This window comes from Schistocerca gregaria, chromosome 7, assembly GCF_023897955.1.
Source record: "Schistocerca gregaria isolate iqSchGreg1 chromosome 7, iqSchGreg1.2, whole genome shotgun sequence".
NCBI lineage: Eukaryota > Metazoa > Arthropoda > Insecta > Orthoptera > Acrididae > Schistocerca > Schistocerca gregaria.
Genome location: NC_064926.1, coordinates 315,510,696 through 315,534,427, shown reverse-complemented (window position 1 = coordinate 315,534,427; position 23,732 = coordinate 315,510,696). Strand labels below are relative to the sequence as shown.

At 38.9% G+C, this 23,732-nt stretch overlaps 1 protein-coding gene across 5 annotated transcripts in view; it reads left to right on the top strand.

Annotated features, from left to right (window-relative positions):
* The window catches only part of LOC126281263 (solute carrier family 2, facilitated glucose transporter member 1-like), a 510,926-nt gene extending 490,747 nt beyond the window's left edge, over positions 1 to 20,179 (top strand). For all 5 annotated transcript variants that reach the window (XM_049980074.1, XM_049980075.1, XM_049980077.1 and 2 more), the window contains 8 exons: positions 8,901 to 8,999; positions 9,869 to 10,085; positions 12,643 to 12,776; positions 14,785 to 14,998; positions 15,456 to 15,643; positions 17,333 to 17,545; positions 17,923 to 18,129; positions 18,656 to 20,179. In XM_049980074.1, coding sequence (XP_049836031.1) covers positions 8,901 to 8,999; positions 9,869 to 10,085; positions 12,643 to 12,776; positions 14,785 to 14,998; positions 15,456 to 15,643; positions 17,333 to 17,545; positions 17,923 to 18,129; positions 18,656 to 18,799 — 1,416 coding nt within the window. In that variant the 3' untranslated portion in view covers positions 18,800 to 20,179. The remainder of the gene's footprint in view (positions 1 to 8,900; positions 9,000 to 9,868; positions 10,086 to 12,642; positions 12,777 to 14,784; positions 14,999 to 15,455; positions 15,644 to 17,332; positions 17,546 to 17,922; positions 18,130 to 18,655) is intronic.
* The last annotated feature ends 3,553 nt before the right edge of the window (positions 20,180 to 23,732 follow it).

Genomic DNA, 23,732 nt, shown 5'->3' with positions numbered 1-23,732 from the left:
GCAGAAAAAGAAACGAAAGAAAAATTTAGAGAAGGAATTACATTTCAGGGCAAAGAAATAAAAACTTTGAGGCTGCGGATAACATTATAATTTTGTCATACGCAGCAAAATACTTCAAAGAGCAGTTGAATAGAATGGATAGTGTCTTGAAATTAGGATGTAAGAGGAACATTAACAAAAGCAAAACAAGGATAATGAAAAGTAGTATAATTAAATCATTCAGTGCTGAGGGAATTAGATTAGGAAACGAGCCACTAAAAGGAGGAGCAAAATAACTTACGATGGCCGAAGTAGAGAGGATACAAAATTTAGACTGACAATGGCAAGAAAAGTGTTTCTGAAGAAAAGAAATTTGCTAACATCGAATGCAGATTTAAGTGTTAGGAAGTCTTTTCTGGAGGTATTTGGCTAGAATGTAGCCTTGTAGAGAATTGAAATGTGCTCGAAGAACAGTTCAGAGAAGAAGGGAATAGAAGCTTTTCAAATGTAGTGCTACAGAAGAATGCTGAAGATTACATAGGTAGATCATGTAAACAATGAGGAATTGGGGAGAAAAGAAATTTGTGGCACAACCTGACTAGAAGAAGGGATCAGTTGATGAGACACATTTTGAGACATCAAGGGATCACCATTGGAAGGAAGTGTGCGTGCGTGGAGACGGGGATGGAAGGAGGTGGGCGGATTATAAAGAGAGAGTAAACACATGAGTGGAGTGAGCAGGTGTAAAAGGACGGGCTTGCCGTAGTTATTCAGAGATGGTGAAGCTTGCCCAGGATAGAACAGCGTGAAGTGCTGCACAAAACCAGTCTTCGAACTGAAGACCACAACAGTTGCAGCATTTAGTAAGAAAGGCTATAACAACCACGAGTACAAACCTTATCAAATCCATATGTCACACGGAGCCTAAAAGAGCTTCTCTCTGTTGTTTCTATACTTTGGAGTTCGGATTGTCAGTGTATCCCATCGTGTTCTGAGAGTAAAAAGTGACAGTGTAGCCTGTTTCGGAGCCGTGACTGCGAGTATAGGCAGTTGACTAGCGAGCACAGAATGGCAGGCTGCACGCCGTGGGACGGACGGCGGACCGCGCCGGAACGTCGCTTCGCCATTTGCACCAGGTGATTGGCAGATAGTGCTGTGCACACAGATAGCAGCTTATCGGCGGCCCGCAACCACTGTTCGAAGCCGCCCCGTCAGCACAAGAGCCAGACCAGAGTCTCCCTGCGGGTGCTCTGAAAGTGCTTCGTGTAGCCCGGCCTGCCTACCTACCTAGGTCTCTCCTTTTGAGCTGGCAGCAAGCAGTGCGGGGTCTGCGCCACAGCTTCCGCTGCGGACGGAAGAGCCCCAGATACGGGAGCAACGGCTTCATGTGGAAGTGCGGGCCGGCGAATATCCTGCCGCTCACACACAAACAGCGGCTAAAGAAAACCGCATTTCCGGAGATTCCTTCAATACACAGTTTACTTGCGAATCGAATCAGTAGACAGTGCAGTGGTTGCCAATCTTCGTGATGTCTTTTTGGTGGTTGTCTTGCTGGCTCGACATTAAACTGGGTGTCTTAAACCACTGCCGCCACAGTTATGTAGACTGTATGAATTACACTGAATACACTACTGGCCATTAAAATTGCTACACTGAGAAGAAATGCAGATGATAAACGGGTATTCATTGGACAAATATACTAGAACTGACATGTCATTACATTTTCACGCAATTTGGGTGCATAGATGCTGAGAAATCAGTACCCAGAACAACCACATCTGGCCGTAATAACGGCCTTCATACGCCTGGGCATTGAGTCAAACAGAGCTTGTATGACGTGTACAGGTACAGCTGCCCATGCACCTTCAACACGATACCACAGTTCATCAAAGAGTAGTGACTGGCGTATTGTGACGAGCCAGTTGCTCGGCCGCCATTGACCAGACGTTTTCAATTGGTGAAAGATCTGGAGAATGTGCTGGTCAGGGCAGCAGTCGAACATATTCTGTATCCAGAAAGGCCCGTACAGGACCTGCAACATGCGGTCGTGCATTATCCTGCTGAAATGTAGGGTTTCGAAGGGATCGAATGAAGCGTAGAGCCACGGGTCGTAACACTGTTCAAAGTGCCGTCAATGCGAACGAGAGGTGACGGAGACGTGTAACCAATGGCACCACATACCATCATGCCGGGTGATACGCCAGTATGGCGATGACGAATACACGCTTCCAATGTGCGTTCACCGCCATGTCGCCAAATACGGATGCGACCATCATGATGCTGTAAACAGAACCTGGATTCATCCGAAGAAATGACGTTTTGCCATTCGTGCACCCAGGTTCGTCGTCGAGTACACCATCGCAGGCGCTCCTGTCTGTGATGCAGCGTCAAGGGTAACCGCAGCCATGGTCTCAGAGTTCCTAGTCCATGCTGCTGCAAACGACGTCGAACTGTTCGTGCAGATGGTTGTTGTCTTGCAAACGTCCCTATCTGTTGACTCAGGGATCGAGACGTGGCTGCACGATCAGTTACAGCCATGCGGATAAGATCTCTGTCATCTCGACTGCTAGTGATACGAGGCCGTTGGGATCCAGCACGGTGTTCCGTATTACCCTCCTGAACCCACTGATTCTATATTCTGCTAAAAGTCATTGGATCTCGACGAATGCGAGCAGCAAAGTCGCGATACGATAAACCGCAATCGCGATAGGCTACAATCTGACCTTTATCAAAGTCGGAATCGTGATGGTACGCATTTCTCCTCCTTACACGAGGCATCACAACAACGTTTCACCAGGCAACGCCGGTCAACTGCTGTTTGTGTATGAGAAATCGGTTGGAAACTTTCCTCATGTCAGCACGTTGTAGGTGTCGCCACCGGCGCCAATCTTGCGTGAATGCTCTGAAAAGCTTATCATTTGCATATCACGGCATCTTCTACCTGTCGGTTAAATTTCGCGTCTGTAGCACATTATCTTCGTGGTGTAGCAATTGTAATGGCCAATAGTGTAGTTTGAGCTGGGAACCATCATCATTATTATTATTATCCCCACCATCATTATTAACAGCAGCAGCAGCAGCAGTTCTACTTACAGAGGTAAACTGCAAGTCCTTCCATCTGGTTTTGTGTCTCCGTACTATTTCTACGGCTTGTAACGATGTAGTATTTTTGAAAGACTGTCATCCTCCACCCCATTGATGTCCTCCTTCGATTTCTTTCATTTACAGACATTAATCCTAATTAGGATGGGCACCAGTGTTCGCAAATAATGAAGGGTGCCACAACTAATACAGGCCACACCAAACATACCCCAGTCGAGAAAATATACAGAGCTGTGGTTTTTGCTAACTGCTCTCTCTGATTAAAAATATTCTGACATCTATTAGTAGATATTAATATGGGAATTGTCCAATCTTCGCCTTTATGACGGCTTGAAACCCGTTGGCGATACATTCAGTTGTGGCTGACAGGAGAGCCAACACCTCGTAACTAAAGGAGACCGAAACGCACGCAATTCAGCTCACGCAGGCTGGTGTGAGGTCTGGAACATGACAAGGGAATTATAATTGAGAAAAACGGACGTAGCTGGTGGAATACTTAACTTAAATCCATTAATGGAGAATGTCGCTCTTTATGGTACATGATTCACAATATCAATAGTACGGATACTGGCGCCTTGCTAGGTCGTAGCAAATAACGTAGCTGAAGGCTATGCTAACTATCGTCTCGGCAAATGAGAGCGTAGAAGTCAGTGAACCATCGCTAGCAAAGTCGGCTGTACAACTGGGGCGAGTGCTAGGAAGTCTCTCTAGACCTGCCGTGTGGCGGCGCTCGGTCTGGTAGTGGCGACACGCGGGTCCGACGTATACTACCGGACCGCGGCCGATTTAAAGGCTACCACCTAGCAAGTGTGGTGTCTGGCGGTGACACCACACTTTCAGTAAAGAGTCAGTATGTCTGTGGAGGAATGGCTGCCCATTCTTCTTCACGAGACGCAACTAGAGAAGAGAGTGATGGTAGAGTCTGGGGCCTGGAGCGAAGGCGACGTTCTGGTTCATCCAAAACATGTTCATTTGGGTTCATGTCGGGACTCTTGACAAGAAAGTGCATTTTAGGAATGATATTGTCCACAAATCTTGGCCTCACAGGATGCATTGTCTGCTGATGGAAACAATACTCATTTCCGAATTGTTCCTCTACGGCATGCCATTCACAGAGCCCTCCATTTTGTTTCTCAGGCCTTCATACACAGTGTTTTAATTTGTACCGACTCAATGAGCAGCCTGCAGGCTATCGACCAAAGCTACTTTAGTCGCCCTTAGGTCTCTGCTAACCATTACCTTCTCTCTGCCCTTGGCCGTATCATTTGCTTAGTTGTCTTTCTCTCGGCCCCAAGTCAAGTGGGCATTTTGGCTAGAGAAGCAGATATTTACCTCCATTCCCTTTCATAATTCCAGCTGCGGGTATGCGGATCTCCGTCAAATCTGTTTGCCAAAAGTGTAATGACATCCGGTGCGCCACTGCTCGCAGTAATAAACTCCTCACAATCAAGGAGTCTGCTGCAGTTTGACACCCTTCCTTCCGTTCCTCTCGGAAGGAGTCCACTGCTTTATGCCGTCTACGCATTGGTCATATCAGACTCACGCATTGTTTCCTGCTGCCTAATGAACCATCCCAGCAATGTGGCTGTGGAATGTCTTTCACTGCACTATCAAATTCTTCTCGCAGTATCATATCTCCTGTCTCACCTTCATATGTGACCTGTTCCATTTCTATAATATTGCCTGCAAGTTCATCTCCCTTGTTTAGACCCTCTGTATAATCCTTCCAATATCAGCCTTCCCTTTTTTGCTTAGGACGGGTTTTCCATCAGAGCTCTTGGTATCCATACCCCTGCGTCTTTCTTTTCTCCAAAGGCTTAGTTAATTTTCCTGTAGATAATATCTATATTTCCCCTTGTGATATATGCTTCTAAATCCTTACTTTTGTCCTCCAGCCATTCCTGCTTATCCGTTTTGCACTTTCTGCCAATCTCATTTTTTAGATGTTTGTAATACCTTTCGCCTGCTTCATTTGCCGCATATTCATATTTTCTCCTTTCATTAATTAATTTCAATATCTACTGTGTCACCTGAGGATTTCTGCTAGGCCTTAATATAACGTTATAAATTTGATGTTTGTATCAGAAAATTCACCACATGGTTCTCATAACTAAACTGCACCTCGGTGTCCTGCTTTAGCTGCTCACTCTGTATATTTCAGGCAGTATGTGGTTTTCAATTGGCAATATGTGTCAGATACGTATTTGTAAATTGCTTATGTTTCACAAAAGACACATGCGTTGTGCATCCGTGTTGGTGGTGCTACGTTAAAATAAACTGTACGCAATCGTCTATTGTCCTCAGTACAATTTACCAATTTTTACAATTCCGTAAGTGGTTGTCGGAGAGATTCGTTGCAAGAACGTGCAGAACCTGTATTTAGTGTATGCTGCAAGCTCCAGGAAGCTCCGCGAGTGTGTCGTTGCTACAGGAGTCGTCCTAATTTAAGAAATTCGTCGTCGTTGATGGAAACATCCGAGGAACTGGGTCGTTCAAGCCACGAAGAGTTGGCCAAGGTTCTCGATAAAGGATTGTTTGCAGAGCAGAATTTGAAGAGTTGATGTTGGGTCGCGAACGAATAAACCAACTATTCCTCGAGTTAGAAGCTTGACAGGATTTGTGCCCTTCCTGTGATTAAAGTTGTATGGACTAAGGTTATCTTCTCCTTTCTGTGGAAGCTACCTTAATAATTTTGAAATGATAGTGTAGGACTCGAGACGTCATTGATCGCAACAGCTTTAGTGAGGCGAAGTCACCCTATAGAAGATATTCATCGTGAAGTCATCCTACCAGCAAGGACGACTCACGTAGCCAGAACAATATTTGAAAGTTTAGACAAAAACTTCATACCTTCATTGCTTCAGTGAAGGCTAAAGTACGGCTAAGACTATGGACCTAGGTGAAAAATAGCCCTAGGAGTTGTCACATTACTAGAGACGTAAGGTTAATCATTGTTTTCACCGTTTCATTACGAACTTGACTCAGTCATTCTTTCATATTCAAGAAGATTTAGTTCATCCCTCGATTAGAAGCCATTTTATGTAAACAAAAAAGTATAAAAATCTTCTGCCGTTTCAGGCTGTAAACAGGTACGAACAGAATCACTCTAAAAATAGGAAATGTTAATGTAATTTTAGTGCCTAATCCCCTCGCCTGTTTTATGGATAACATCTAATTCACGCGATCTATTTCGAATTTATGCAATTCCGTCTTTAGAATTGCTTGCGGCAGTCCAGCTCGACCGAAACATGAAGCGATCCAAAATGTAGTCATACCAAAAATCTGTAGTGATATCTACGAATGTGGGTGCATTGAATGTCATCAATAAAACGACTGAATGGATTGTTCAACAGTTTATTAAAGAAACAGCGCTGAATGCCCCCAAGGTTTCATCCCTGAAAGTGAATCGCGCATACAAGCACATAAAAAATTACGTGTTTCTATTAGTGCAACTCTTTATTTTGGCTTCGCTTGGTGCAGACAGAAGCTAGGTGACCCTTGAGCCTACGTGAGTTTAGGCCCGGACATACCCCGTTTCTGTCGTTATTTGTGAGAATGGTTACAATTAGCCCGCTGCCAATTAGCGAACTATCCAAACCATGACACTGCAGGGTATCTCCCGTATAATGTAGACCTCTAGAATACGAAAGATAAGACTGTTCGCAGACGCTATAGCTACGGAATTTTGAGGTTACGCTCTGGGTGTGCGAAAGTCCAACAGTCCACGAGTCAACTGCAGCGGGACACAGCTTGACGCTAGTTCGTGTAGATACTGAGATTGATCCGAGTTGCTCTCTGCTATCAGAAACTCTGGCTTTCCGGAAAATATGAGGAACTCATAGAACGTAGCAATTCACTGATCTCGTTTGCGATGACGAGGTTTGCGTTCGTGATTTCTCATTCGTAATTTTTGTTGTCATTAACATACATGCGTGAAACTACTAACACTTGAAAGAACCTTGTGATTTCCTCAAATAGCTCAACGCAAACGCCGGAATGGTTCCTCTGAAAAGGACACGAGCGATTTTTTTCCTCTAATGACGACATCGACGTCGTTATCGTTTACGTAGTTGTCGTTGCTGAACTGATAAACAACACTAGGTAAAAGAAAGCGCTGTGACAAAAGAATTGTTACCACGTAGCTTTCAGTGCTCCGTCAAAACCGCTACGCTCAGAGCGGCACCAGTCAATAAACATTAGCGAGATCACGAATTCTTCTCTCTTCCCCACCTGCAAGAATTCGAATATGGAACGACCGCGACTATTTTCATCAAGCTAAATTTCATACTCTGTTAGACCGCAAATGACCTGGGAGATCCATTGAACAGAATGGATAGTATTTCGAAAGAGGTAATAAGATGAAAATCATCAAAAATAAAACAAGGGTAATGGAATGTAGTTGAATTAAATCAGGCGATGCTGAGGGAATTAGACTGGGAAATGAGATATTAAACGTAGTTGATGAGTTTGGGTATTTGGACAGTAAAACAACTGATGATGGTAGAAGTAGAGAGGCAAGGACTGGAAATGACAAGAAAAGTGTTTCTGAAGAAGAGCAAATTTCTTAACATAAAACACAGATTTAAAGTTTTAGGAAGTCTCCTCTGATGTCATTTGTCTCGAATGTAACCTTGTATTCACGTGAAATGTTGTAGATAAACACTTCAAACAAGAATAGAAAAGAAGCTTTTAAAATGTGATTCTACAGGACTATGCTTAAGATGAGATGGGAGGATCAAATAAATACTGAGGAGGTATTCAATCGAATGAAAAAAGAAATTTATTGCACAGCTTGGGTAAAATAAGAGATTGGTTAATGGGACACATCTGAAGGCTTCAAGGAATCTGCCAGTGATCTTCCTTTTGGGCTATTTAAACTCTACTCTATAGGCAAGTGGGTTGAACACATCAGTACTGAACATCAGCTATGACACTGGACACAATGATGATGTGACATCATATGTGCACACACTGAAATAGAATAGAACACTGACGATGTTTAATTTGTTTCTGAATTGTGTTATGGAATGTAGGTTGTGGAGACAAACTGATATGTAGCCTACCCTAGTACCTAGATCAGGTTGGAAGGTGACAGTTTAGTTGTATGTTGGTGAAACGAACAAATGTGAAGTCATGAGAATAACATTTCCTGTTAAGAAATGCTGAACATTAAAAACAATAAGAATTTTGATAAAACATTTAACTGCATATTTGAGCTTGATGAGTGTTGGTAGATGGGTATCAGTACATTCAAAAGTTCATTAAGGATTGTTGATTGCCTCCACTGTGCCTCTTTTTCCTCGCTGTCCTTGGATTTAGCACTGTGTAGCTACCAAGATAGCTACTGTCGCATTTTGAAGATAGGAGACACAGATAAAAACTCAGAGGTGGTTCTTGTCAAGCATCTAGATATCCTATTGGAGCTGCACAGTGTTCAAAATTCAGGGGTCAGAGTTTGACACTCAGCTGGACACTATTTTTATTAGTTCACATCAGCTGCAGAAATAATAAAGAAAATTAATAAAGGAATGGAAGACAGGTGTGTGAGCAAAATTAACCAGCTATATTTGCAAGAAATGAAGTATGTAGAATACTGAGCACCGACTGTTAATTATTTCAGTCATATTGAACAATCCCAGCCCTATACATCATGTTGAATAAATTTAGTTGAGAAAAAAATGTTTTGCAGAGCAAAGCTATTAGGAAGCTCACAGACCAGATGATTGTTTAAAATACAAATTATTTTACTTATAATGGGAGTTAAATTTTCTTGTTTTCATGCAGTTTGAAGTGTGCTCACCAGCTGGTTTATGTTGCAGGGATTCAACGCTCGCCTCGCTTTCGCCATTGCAGCGGCAGCCCTAGGTTCCTCGTTCCAGCATGGGTATAACACTGGAGTCGTCAATGCCCCACAGGAGGTGAGTACATTCAGAAATGAACCCATTTAGATCAATGTTGCTAAGATGTGTATGAATCTATGAGAAGCACACCATTCACAGCAAACAGTTGGCCAGTGAGTTTCTTTTCATTTACCGAAATACAGTAAAAAGTCACATATGTAACTATATAGTGGGAGCCCAGAGAGAGAGAGAGAGAGAGAGAGAGAGAGAGAGAGAGAGAGAGAGAGAGAGAGAGAGAGAGAGGGGGAGGGAGGGAGGGAGAAGGAGAGAGGGTGGGTGGGTTCCAGTATTATTGTGGTAATTTTATAGCAGTTTAATACAGTATTTATTGTCTTTTTCAAGAGTGCACATAAGTTACAATAAAGCAAACCTTAAAAGAGGCCATTCAGTGGTTGACTATTCTTGCCTAACTAAGTGGGATATGATAGATTGTTGCACTCACTCTACAATTCCAGATGACATACATAAATATTATGTGATAGCCCTTACTTTTCCCATTATGAATCTAATAGGAAAGATAGACACTAATAACCACAGAAAGTACTCCATGCCATACACTGTACAGTGACTTGTGAAGTACATACATATAGCAAAGTTATCTGTCCATTTACATTAAAGTACATGCATAGATACTAATGTAAGTGAGGCAGTCACATTTACCAAAATATTCTGGGTTATTATTCCATGGTCAAATGAATTTCTTCTTTAGAGAAATTCAGTGTTTCACCAACAATTATTTCTTCTCCAAAAATTCATTCAGCCATGGCACAGCAGTTTGGAATATATTAATATGTATGACATTTCTAGCACTGTGAACATTTACATCTCACAAGTGAGATAATGTCAATAGAAAAAATCTAATGTGTATTTTGTGTTCTTGCATGCAGCTCATCGAGACATGGATCAATCAGACAGAAGAGGCGCGGACGGGCCAGGTGGTGACTTCGACTAAGGTCACTATGATCTGGTCCATTGCAGTCTCCATCTTCTGTGTGGGTGGCATGATTGGTGGTGCAATCACTGGCATTGTTGCAGATCGTTTTGGCCGCAAGGGTGGACTTCTGCTCAACAATGCACTTGTCGTCGTTAGTGCCCTACTGCAAGGTACTAAAGCCCTTCTGATCGCCCATCCTTCTTTCCTCCCTTTTTTTAATCATTAATGTGCTACATATGCTTATTTTCCCTTCCTTTTCTTTATCTTCTAGCCATTTTTTCTTCTTTTTGTCATCACTTGATGCTGTTATTTTATTGCTCTGCTCTAGAAACTCTTCTCATCCAAATTTCCTTTCCTGAAAACATATGTCTTTTGGATTCTTGTCTCCTATATTATTTTTTACCGTCTGTTTTATCTTCGTGGATTCAACTTCTTTTTATTGTGGACTTCTTGTGTATTTTGTTTGAAATATTGCCACTGATTCAATTTATATGTTGAAATAATATCACTTATATTGTGGCAATTTCTGTAGATTTTATGTACATTGTTTTTATCTTCTCTCAGGCTTGTGCATTTGTCACTGTAGACAAATGTTTTATCAAAATTCTTCTTGTTTTCAGTATTTACAGCTTTTCTAATTTATAATTTGCTGGAAAACATTTGACTACACTGAAGCAGTTTGGCGTGTCTATCACACAGTGATGACTTATTTTTGCTTTGTCAGGCAAAGTATTTATGTATAGATGTTCATACTGCCTCCTAAAAGCTTTGCATTGTGTGTGCACTGTAATTTAAAATCATTTTTATATACAGCTTTCTTGATATTTTTTCCCAGGATAGTTACACTTTTAAAATCTACTTCATTACTTTTTCCTTTGGCCTCCAATATTTTAGCACAAAAACAATTTGCCCTTATTTTTGATGACAGACAAACAAAAAATCTGGGCCTCTGTACTACAATCTGTTGTCTTGATGAGATATTACTAATGTGTACAAAGTCATCAATAAGATATGGAAAATGAATTAACCCATTCCCAAGAAACCTTGAAGATGTGTAGTAAGTGTAGGGTGGCACAGTTAAAAGTAGCCCACCTGTCTTTTGAATGCAAATGCAGTATTTTGACTTCTGTAAGAGAGTAAATAACTGCAACAATGGACAGTTTTATGCAGTAATCGGTTGTAAGCATTTTTCTGTCAGCATTTCAGCTAATTTCATCAGTATAGTTACATGTTTCTCTTTATGGTGTGCAAATGATTTTATCAATATAAGAAAGAGTTGAAATTGTGGAAGCATATGTGAAAACAGGTTTGATTAAGGAAACATGCCAAATTTTTTGGGTCAAGTATATGGATAGAGGACTAACAACATAGAGAGCAATACAGAGTCTGCATAAAAACTGGCACACCTTCAGATCTGTGCAAAATTTAAAATAACAAAGGCTTCCTTCAGTTAACATAAAAAACGTTATTGTAGTCATTGGCTAAAGAATTATTCAGAGCCCAAATAAGTCTATACATAAACTGGCCCAACAGATGCATGAAAGTAGGAGGAGTGGCCAGCAGATATTGAAAGTCTTAATTTGAAGCCATATCGTATGACAGCTGTTCAGCAATTATGGGAGGATGACAGCTGGAGACCGGTAGATTACTGCACATGGCTTCTGGATAACATTAGTGATTGTTTGTTTAACCATTTCCATTACGTTATGAGTGATTAAGCATTGTTTCATCTTTCTGGTCATATGAATTCATACAACATGAGGTACTGGGCAATGGAGAGCCTGAAACTGTGTGTCAGTAACCACTCTATGATGAAAGTACAACTGTTTGATGTGGTACAGCAATAACACACATCACTAGACCAATATTTTTTGACACTACTGTCAACACAGTTTCGTATATGGAAACTTATGATACATTTTGTCTCAAATCACTGAATATGAAAGATGATACTGCTTTTTCCTGAAAAAATGGAGCAGCATGCCACATATATAACATATCCCAAAAATGAGTCCATGATGTGTTTACTGAGGAAATAACTATCAGCAAACTTTTATGGCCACCAAATTCACTGTAAAATGTGATGTTTTTGTGTGGGCACTTGAAGAGCAAGGTCTATGAAACAAATCCACATACAATACAGCAACTCAAAGACAGTATCAATCATGAAGTTACTGCCATCACTACCTGAACTTGATGCTGGTTGTATCTGAATAATCTTAGACACCTATAAATGAATTTTTCACTGTATTTTTCATTGTAAATAAATGATAAGTCAATTGTGGCTCCTCATTTTTGTAATTTCACTGCTTTTCCTTTATACTTACATGGGTTTCTTTTATCTGTGCCACTCTGTATAACTGCAACAAATAGTTGTGTTACCATTTACCTTACCACTATATTTTTCTATCACATTTTAGTTACTATTCATATAATTCACATTAATTCTTACTCTGTGAAAATTAGTGAATCACATTTTCCACACTTATTTCATTAGTAAAACTGGTTAAAAATGTCTGAAGTTTGTGGTTTCAAAAAGGTTAGTTTTCCTACAGTGGACTGCTCTCATTTTCTTCCATTCCAGTTTTAACTTTTATTGTATTTCACTCTTTTTTAATAAAAATGGATAATCCTGGACATTAGAAATTTTCTTCACAGTAATAGTTTTTATTCATCAAACACACTAATAATGTCGATATTATTAGAACCTACTTCTTATTTTTGCAGGGTGCTCAAAGGCAGCAAGTTCATATGAAATGATCATCATTGGCCGGTTTCTAATAGGAATCAATTCTGGATTAAATGCTGGTCTCACACCAATGTACCTTGCAGAGATCTCTCCACAGCACCTCAGGGGTGCGGTACGTATAACTAATTACTCTTCCATCCCACTGTCGCTCCATACTTTTTTCTGAATGTTCATGAACATGAAGAGGAATAGTATCTGAAGGACACATACGAAAGTGAAAAGTATGTAAAGGTCAATCTGTGTGTGAACTTTGTAAATTCACAGGCTTGGTTAAGTGCAGACAATATACTATGAGAAATACAAGTAAAACTGTTCGAATGTACGTGTACTACTGACAATACAAAGACCATTGCATTTATTATTCTCTAAATGGAGAAGCAAATGAATGCCATTAATTCTATTTCTTACACTTATTACACATAAAATAATGCTAGTGATTCATACAGATTATAAGTGAAGTTTCAAGCCACAACAGGTTACTAGTGGACAATTCATGTATGCCTGACATACTACTGAGAAGCATTCTAATAACACATATAAAAGTAGACATGCCTTATCCACCACCAACCCCTGCCATAGATATCCAACATTTAGTACTCTTTCCCCACAGAACCAAAATCTGTGTACAGGAAGGAGGGCAGAGAGGTATCAGATTGAACAGATGGCACACACCATGATACATAATATTTTTGCCATTGATTTGGAATAGTAGCAGAGGCTTTGTATCTGACTTCATGGGCTGAAATACATGCAGATTAAAGTAACGTATTCAAGACTGGATTTTTGAACCTACAGACATTTTCTTTGTTAGGATATGAAATAAAAAGAGGGGAGATGATGGAAGAACAGTGGAGAAAATGACTTTTAAAATGATTATAATGTTATACTGAACATTTCTCATTATTTGTGCGCCAGTAAGATAGTTTTTCATTTAATAAGGGTTTGATCACTGATACCTACAATTTTTTGTGCATCTCGACATTTTAGTGTTTTACTAGCTGCCTAACCTAGCATTGCTTAGCTATTCATTTTGCCAATTTGATCTGTGACAAAGATAAACATTTCCTTTCATTTATTATTACCTTATACAGTATGCACTTCTGCAGTAGTCTTGGTGTGAGATGGTCCTGGACAGTTTCTGTATACTGGATACAGCTCTCTTATGTGTCTACATGTCTATGGCAACACCTCTTCATTGCTCTACAGATGTCTATTGTTTTTGCCTACAGCCATTTGCACTTTTCAGTTGTAAGCTCTCAAAAGCACATCCAGTGTCAGGGACTTTCTCAAGTTCACTCAACTGTAGTAGTAATTTTTTATGATATCATATCTTCTAAGCTATGGTAGATAGGTGGTTCTTACACCCACAGTAATTGTTGCAAGGAGCTAAGGAATATGTGTACCAAATTTGGTTGAAATCGGTTGAATTTTCTCAAGTTCACTCAACTGTGGGAGCATCTTAGCAGTAATTTTTTATGATATCACATCTTCTAAGCTATGGTAGATATGTGGTTCTTACACCCACAGTAATTGTTGCAAGGAGCTAAGGGATATGTGTACCAAATTTGGTTGAAATTTGTCTCGTGGTTTAGGAGGAGATATGGAATATACACACATAAAAACACATACTTTCATCCTTTTTGTAACATGTATGGATTTATACATTACACTGCAGTTGTCATATAATAAATAAGGGCTTGGCCTTACCATTCTTCGTCCATCCTTTAACTAGGACAAATCTTTTTTGAGTCAGGAGTTCTGTTTTTTCTGTGTAAAAATGGTTTATCTACCATCATGACTGCATAATAACTGCAATGGCAAAGAAGCTATTATTAAACATGAATGGTTGTTGACCACTCTGGGCATTATATATACCTCAAACAGGGATGGTTGACACAACCACTAGCTTGTTGCTGGTGATTGACAAAACTCTATATCTGATGCATTTGCTCATGACACAACATAAGATGTAGCATAAGTTTCATTTCAGTGTAAACTTCCGTTCATTGTGAAAGCTTCATTCAGTTAGTTTTGTTTTATAGCAATCTAATTCTGACTTTTTTTTTCTTAAGAAGAAGACAGTCTGGAAAGTGGCCTACAACAAATGTTTTATTTTGCAGGTTGGTACTGTTTACCAGCTGGTGATCACAATTTCAATTTTAATTTCTCAAATACTTGGCCTGGAATCTGTCCTGGGAACCAGTGACCTGTGGCCTCTGCTACTAGCACTGACCATTGTGCCTGGCCTCTTCCAGTTGGCAACACTCCCCATGTGTCCAGAAAGTCCCAAGTATTTGCTCATCAATAAAGGCCAGGAGCTTGAAGCACAGAGAGGTAAGATCTGCAGTCCATGGCAGGACCCATAAAGTACACTTGGGTCACAGAAGCCACATTTTAAGCAATGATTTACTGCTGCAATAAATGTGTTATTTGGGAAAATCAAAAGCTTCTGGAATTTTCTTGTGGACTCTGGATAATCTGTTAGGTACAATATTAAGTTCAGTCTCTGTATTAAATATTATCAGCTACAAATAAAAGCAAAACCTATGAAAATTTTATATATAAAAATAAATTTTTCTTTGTAATTGAGTTTCAGTACATATTGGCTTAAAGTAAAAATATTATCTGGAAAACTCAGCTTATTAGTTCCACCTCAGATCACAGAAGCTCTAGGGTATCACTAATCACAATTTTGAAGCAAACCTAAGTAACTCTGAGTGTTTTGTATTTACTCTTACTCAGAATATCAGCATGTCAGTGGTATTTCACATGGTACTTTTTCCAATTCCAGCTCTTACTTGGTTGAGAGGTACAATTGAAGTTCATGATGAGATGGAAGAAATGAGGAATGAACATGAAAATCTGAAGATGGTTCCGAAAGTGACTTTGACAGAGATGTTTGTGAATGCTAGCCTTCGTATTCCACTTATAATTGCCATGATGGTGATGATTGCTCAGCAGCTTTCTGGTATTAATGCTGTAAGTACACTTCTAAACTATGTTCTTACAGTAACTTAATTTTACTACAGTTCCTTTACTATTAGATTTGTTCACTACATATTGAGGCTATGTATAAAAGAGTGCTGGTGGTACGCTTAGTCAACAATCCATGGTTAAAATAGGAATGGCACTACAATTTGCTGAAAAAAACCTTCTGGTTGTAGTGATTTGACTACATGAAGTAAACTGTGCCAAAATGTGAGAGAACATTGTAAAAACATGTTTCTGTACTTTTATTAAACAAGGATGTTTCATACGCATCTTGAGAAAAGAACTGAGGTTAGTGTTTTGTGTTGCAGGCTTTAATCTTGTACTTTCTGTGAGGGAGTCCATTGGTGAGATTTTTGAAGCAGTAAAGGAGCTACTATAAAAATCTTTTTCAGATTAACATTAATTCAGGCTACTATAAAACTATTCTTTACCAAGTGATGAAATTTGTTTGCTGTAAGAACCTAACACTTGGACAGTTGCTCCTAAAATATTATCTATTGCCACTCCTCTCCCCTTTCTTTCTTTAGCCTACAATATAACATATTTTTCCACTTGCCAGAAAGACTCATAATGTGATAGCTTGATTAAAAATAATCCTTGAAGGTACTAGAGGAAATATTAAAACACAAAATATAGCTTTCAATAATGCATTAAGTGTAAAAATAGAGCAAGTAGTCCATACTTTACAACAGATAGCCTGGACAGAAGTGACAAAAAGTCTGTCCATAAGATGTTAAAATATTTTCCTAGCAACCTCCTGAAATGCCTATTGCCAATTTTGTCACAGTGTACAATGATTCCATTAATGATGTTTCAAAACTTACCAACTTTTATCCCTCAGTTTGTGAAACTAGTCTCATGAAGTTCCACAGTGATTGCTGCCCCCTGGTCAAGAACAGAGACATGCTGTAAATCACTGCAGTTGAAAAAGAAGAATTTCCCAATGTATGCATGTGTGTAGGTGCAATTCTATATTTGTTTCACATGGGGGAATACCTATATTTCAACATCATTTCCTGTGTTTGTTCTTGGGCACAAAGTAGTGGTAGAGGCCTGATCCCAGTGTTGTTGTATGGCACTTCCCATTCCTACAGCTGCAGATTAACCGGAGATACAGTAAATGTTCCAATTTCTTCTCCTTAATTAGTTGAAGTTAGATCAGCAACATTCTAACTGTCCAGCATTTGAAATAGTCTTTCATAATGCATATGTTGAATCATTTTTATACATACTAAAATATGAAATAATTTCTGTATACCAGTGTCAAGTCTGTTGCTATAATGATGCAGGTGGTTGGAATTGTTTGTGGTTCAGTATACAATTGAACGCAGCATTTCTATTCTCATGTAAAGCTTCACAGTTATTTTATACAAGAAATCAAAGTTTCATTACCTCCATCTCCACCTCCCCTATAATAAACAATAGCTTTCCAAGAACACCAGGCTCAATAAAATTACACAAAGAAGAACTGAAAGAAAATAACAGGATTAAAATTTCTTTTCCATCATCAGAAGAGCATTAACAGTCCTTTGCACATGACAAGCTGTAAAAGGAAATATACATAAAACAAGTTAAAATCAGCATATATGTTTTCTTTATAAATCATTATAGCACAGTTCATACCTTTACTTTCTCAGAAATTTTTTCCAGTTATTATCATGAAACCTTACATTTCAGGTGATGTTCTTCTCAACACGCATCTTCACCATGGCACAGCTGAGCAAGGAAAATGCCCAATATGCAACTCTGGGTATGGGATCTATCAATGTACTCATGACAGTGGTGTCCTTGGTAGTGGTCGAAAGGGCCGGCCGCAAAACATTACTTCTGATAGGTTTCTCTGGAATGTGTGTGGTGACCATCCTGCTCACAATCTGCATTGTATATGTGGTAAGTAACAAAAATATTATGCAGACTTCAGGGAGACACCCATTCAGTTAAAAATATGGATATTTACAACTGGTTATCTCTGTGGTTTGGTTAGAAATCAAAAGCACATTTGAGTGATCAACTAAGCTTTACCAGATTTGGAAAGCCTAAAATAGGGTCCCATAAATCTTAACAAACTAGATAACTCTTGACAGTGTAGGTTTCCTGTAATTAATTGTCCACACCTGTGCACTTATTTGCATTCAGTACCATATTTACATAACCAGTTTACCTCCAGTATGAAGTATTAATACATGACTATAATGTTTTTGACTTTGGATATTAAATGTTACTCTTCTTGCCTTCCTTATAGTGATGATTTTCTTTTCTTTCTGCAGAAACCAGGAGTAATGTGGCTGTCTGTGATATCAATCATCCTGGTGATTCTGTTTGTGGTAATGTTTGCTGTTGGACCAGGATCGATTCCATGGTTCTTGGTTTCTGAACTTTTCAATCAGTCTGCGAGACCAACTGCTACAAGTCTTGCTGTTGCCATCAACTGGACTGCCAACTTCATTGTGGGCATTGCTTTCTTACCCATTCAGGTAATAAATCTATCAGTTTCTATACATAAGTAGCATTTAAAGAATGGCTGTAGAAGTACAGAAACAAAAACTGAAGAAATATTAGATATATAGACGTTACCATAGTAAAGTTTTGCTCTCCACATACATTTCAGTTCAGTTACTCATAACTTCATGTGTGGCCCTAGTCTGAAACTATATATGGCATTCAGATTTTAGTAGCCTACCTAGATATAGGAAAATTGGTTGTTTACTAACTTGGAGGACAGCAGGTTGATTGATTCACACAGAAGAGGAGAAAATCTCAACTATTGGTTCCATAGACTTCAAATTTTTTGCTTTTCTGTGTTTGGCTTTTGCCCTGCTGCTCCCATTCAGGTTGATAAACACTTTTTCACATTTACATTTCCTTGTAGTCTGCTTTTGATTGTATATTTTTGGATTTGCTATGTGATAGTTTGGATTTGCTGTGTGATAGTTTTAGTGTCATATTGTGTGCTCGCATATTCTAAGGAATTATCTTACCCTTTACATTTTCATTTTGCAGGAAGCAATTGGAGGTTATGTGTTCATCATATTCGTCATACTTCAAGCACTGTTTGTGCTATTTATTTATTTCAAAGTACCTGAGACCAAGAACAAGACCTTGGAGGAGATTACAGCAATGTTTAGGCAAATTTCATACAACTGAGCATTTTCTGCTGTGAACAGAAATGATCATGAAGAAACTAAGTTCCAGTGATTCTGTGAACATGATGACAGTAGACTGTTATTTATGAAATGTATCATTTTGTGTTGAAATTAATAAGCAGTAGGAATCATGACAACAGCAAGCACAGATGCTGCCAGTTTCTTTGTAAAAGACTGTTACCAAATGTGGAGAGAAGGGCAACAGTGAAAGATGATAGAAATGATGGTACTGTTATTACAAATTCTCAGTTTGGGTAGAATTTTGTTGTGATACTATAAATGTAAATCACTGAGAGTAGAAAAGACTTTTCCAAGTGTAACGACAGGATGCACATATTTATAGGAAACACATTCATAACATCAAAGCATAAATAAAAAGCAACTCACAAATGAGGCTTTATTTTACTTTATTTTCAGTTAAGACATCTCACTGCTGTGTGCAATAAGACAGATCGTGTACAAATAATGTGGGAAATGGTTTATATTGTGCACTAATGACAAAGTTGGATAAGAATTTACAGCTCAAGTAAATGCAAGTCATTAATAGGTAGGCTGATAAAATGTACAATTACTTTAGATTTTGTAGCTTTGACAAAAATTCTCAGTCAGTACCAGTGTAAACCTTAGTTGTTAGTCATCTACATTCCGCTCTCCCAGAAATAAATTGCTGTTTCATTAGTAAAAATGTTTGGAAGCCTCTGCTTGATATATAGTCATTGTACCCCCCATGACATCAAGTAACTGCATTCTAGTAATATATTTCCATGATGGAAAAAGACGACACTTCAGCTGTAGGATAGAAATTTTGTCAGCCTATCTACAGGAGCTAAGCAGTCACTTTGCTTATAAGAGAGGAGTCACCATAAAACAAGTATTGTTAATATCATAGACTGAACATATTTATACTCTCAGAGAAGAGTTATGGATCAATGTTTCACATCATAATACTCATATGTGTAAAGAAATACTCATTTCTATGCAAGTTTCATAGACATTGTAAAACATAAAAAAATTGTGTTGCAATTACATCACAAAACAGAGAAAATTGTGTAGATTTCATATCAGACTTAAAGCTTTCTAAGATGAGTGTTTTTAGTAGACTGTGTTCTTTATAGAAAGTTGTAAAGTTGTGTTTTCAGTACATGTCATAGCACAATTTCAAGCCTGCAAAACAGTTTGTCACAATATATCAAAAGCAGTTGCAGATAACAAGGGTGACCATTCTCATCAAAGAAATAAATAATTGCCAATCTTTTGTCTGATACACATGAATGTACAGACAACACGACAAAATTACTATGCACAACCATTTCATTCAGAAATTAGTACAGAATGTTTCAGATACATTTTGATGAGCAATAAATCATGTCATGTAAAGGAACAGAATGCAGTGTATTAATTAATCAAAATGACATGTTACTGGAGTTTGTTAATTTATAACAATAATTGTGTAAGTAGATGTAACATTTAATGGTGTTCTGTGCATATTTTATTTTGTACATATCAGTGCCATTTGTATATGTTTTGTAAATATGTAACATAGAATGTGTAGATATAATATGCAATGTAAAAATGCTTTTGATATATGTGTAATATATATGTATTTTATGATAAATAGATGACTGTTTTTATACAAGAAGTTTTATTATTCTGTTAAACAAAATACTATTTGTCCCAAGGGGCGTTTTTCTGCCAGTGTATTAGATAGAAACAAAGTCTGTAACTGAGTTGCAGAAAAAAGTTTGTCATTTCACTCCAGCACCTGGCAAGAGCAGCCATACTCCCTGCCCTACCTTCCTATTTGTAATGAATCCTACTCTCACTATACCATTTTCTGCTGCTGTTGATTTTGCCCCATACTCATCTGACCAGAAATCATTGACTTCTTTCCATTTCACCTCACTGAGCCCTACTATATCTGTATTGAGCCTTTGCATTTCCCTTTTCATATTTTCTAGCTTCCTTACCACATTCAAGCTTCTGACATTCCAAGCCCTGACTCATAGAATCTTATCCTTCTGTTGGTTGTTCAATCTTTTTCTCATGGCCACCTCCCTTTGGCAGTCCCTCATGGAGATCCGAATGAGGGACTTTTCTGGAATTTTTTCCAATGGAGAGATCATCACGACACTTTTTCAATTACAGGCCATGTGTCCTGTTGACAGACAGTATGTGTCTTTAATGCAGTATTTTCCATTGCCTTCTGCATCCTCATGCCATTGATCATTGCTGATTCTTCCACATTTTAGGGGCAGTTTCCCACCCCAAGGACAAGAGTGCCCTAAACCTCTACCTGCTCCTTCACCCTCTTTGGCTAGACTATTGGAAGATTGAGGGTGACTTCTTATGCCAGAAGTCTTCAGCCACCAATGCTGACTATTAATCAAAATTTAAGGGGTGTCATGTTTTGAACCAGGGACCAAGGACATTTTGGTTAGTAATAAAGATGGTACTCCAAACCACAGTCAGGGAGTAGCTTATCTACCAGAAAGGTCACCCAAGCTGGACAGGCCAAATTGTGTTCCACAGTGACCTATTGCTCCCTTTCTTCTATCCTAAGGCTGTCCTATAGTTGTGGCCATGAGTTGCAATTCCTGCAGACTAGACTTCCCTCAAACACTGAAAGCTCTGCAGGATGGCCGTGTCATCAGGCAAAGCGAGTTCACCAGCAAATTCTAGCAGCTTTCCGCAGACATCACTTGCATGTCGGAATTATGGCTCTATGTTTCACTTCACGCATCATGGAAACAAACAGTGCAGAACATAGTATTACTGCACACTAGGATATAAGCTGCATTCCATGTCGTAACTGATGTTTTGCAGTGTTCCAGTGAGGGTCTTCCAGCTCTAGTCACTACCACTCCAGTTCATCACAGCTCACCTGTCCAAAACAGGACCCCTGTTCTTCGATGATGCATGACATCACCATGGAAGTGCCTGTTCTGGATAGAAGACCAAATGGACTTGACTTCAGAGCAAGCCTGTCACAGTCTAGGATTATAGTAAATGATTTATTGAAGTGATTAATGTGTCACTGAATTAATGTGTGTTTTGGAAATACGAATGTAATTATTTTTGTAGTTGTCCCTGATGTTTGGTTGGGAGTTGTGCCCCTTATTACACTGACATCAGCAACACTTTGGTGTCTGTAGTCAACAGACACCTTGACTTTGAAGTATAGCTACAAGACTTATAATGTCCTTTTTCTGTCCAGTTATAAGCAACAGGGTAACTGTTAGGCCTAGGATACATTGTGGAATGAAGATGAGTTTTTAATGGGAGAATTAAGATTAACAGAAATTCCCACTTGAAATGTTTTTATATGCAGAATGAGAATGCAGATGACCAACAAAGGTAGATACCATCAGCTGTCCACCCTTATGCTCAGTTCCACCAGCCTCAATCAGTAGACCACCATCAAGCTCAAGTAGTTCTCATCACGAAGCAGAACTCTCAGAGGTGTGGGGGTAATTTGATGTGCACAGTGTCTGTCAGTATGATTTGATGATTTCAGAAAAGAAAACAAAATCAATGGCTTTTAAATGAAAAATCCCCTCTGTGGACAAAAAATAGCTTATTTAGGTTGCGATGTTACATATGAGTATGAAGGAGACAGAGAAGAATCATTCATGCACTTAATAGAGGAGATACTCAGGGAAGGCAAATGGTAGCTTGCAAAACAATGAAAAAATATTCAATCAAACAGAAAAACAAGTTGCTCAAGTAAATAATATCCAGCGACTAAATGGACAGAACATTTTTGGAATATACAGGGTGTCCGTAATTAAAGTTCCAGTGTAAAAGCCTGTATCAAGAGAACCACTGCTCAGAATGACGTCACGTTGGAACATCATATTATTGACACAGGGGCAAACATCATGGCACAAAATTTTTTTAACCAAAATTTGACCAATAAGTGTCAGAATGTGCACAACAACAGCTGCATCCCACATGGGTGTTCCTTAGTTTGCGTGAGAGATGCAAAAGTTTCAGACACTCAGGAGAGTGAAACAAAGTATTGGTCCAATGTCTGCCCAAGGGCTTGGAAAAAATGACTACAAAATTCGAAAAGATAGGTTCTGTTGAAGTGCAGTGTGGCAGAGGGATGAAAGCAGTTGATCTGACATCTCTCAAAGATGTGACCACAGCATTGCAGGAGGGGACGAGTGGTGGTGTGCAAACATGCAGTGCATGGGGAACTGCTGAAACATCTGAAATGCCTGCAAAAACATGTTGTATAAAATCGTACACAACATCCTTTATTGTTATCCATATAAAATCTCTTGTTGTGAAACTTCATTGTAGATACCATCAGATGTCTTCCCTTATGCTCAGTGCCACCAGTCTCAATCAGTAGAGCACCATCAAGCTGAAGTAGTTCTCATCACAAAGAAGAACTCTGAGGTGTGGCGGCAGTTCGAGGTGTACAATATCTGTCAGTTTGCACACAAAATAATTACCTTTTTGGTGATGTAAGCACCAATCAAATTCCACTAAAGATATAACACCAGAAGATATAACATTTTAGTAATGTTTTTAAACCTTCATTTCAACAACTACTTGCTTTTTCTATATCTGTTGATCTTTTGTAGTAAAAGTGTCAGGAAGATAATTTCAAAATAAAATTGATTCAGTTACCAAAGATAGTGTAGTTTGTATGTTGCCATAAGGAATGAATCTACACTTGGGTATAAAATATTAATTGCAAAAAAATTAATAAAGAAGAATGGGTCAAAGTTAACTTTAGAAATAAGTTGAAAGCAGCCCCATCTCATTGAGATCACATGTGTATGATCAGTGGATAATTCTGAAAATCAAGTTCACCACCAATGTACATCATAGCTTGGCCAGGCTTTGATCAGGCAGAACAAACTGTAATCTGTGCACACATCCAGCACAGAGTGGACAAAGCATTATCCTGTGTTTAAGGAACA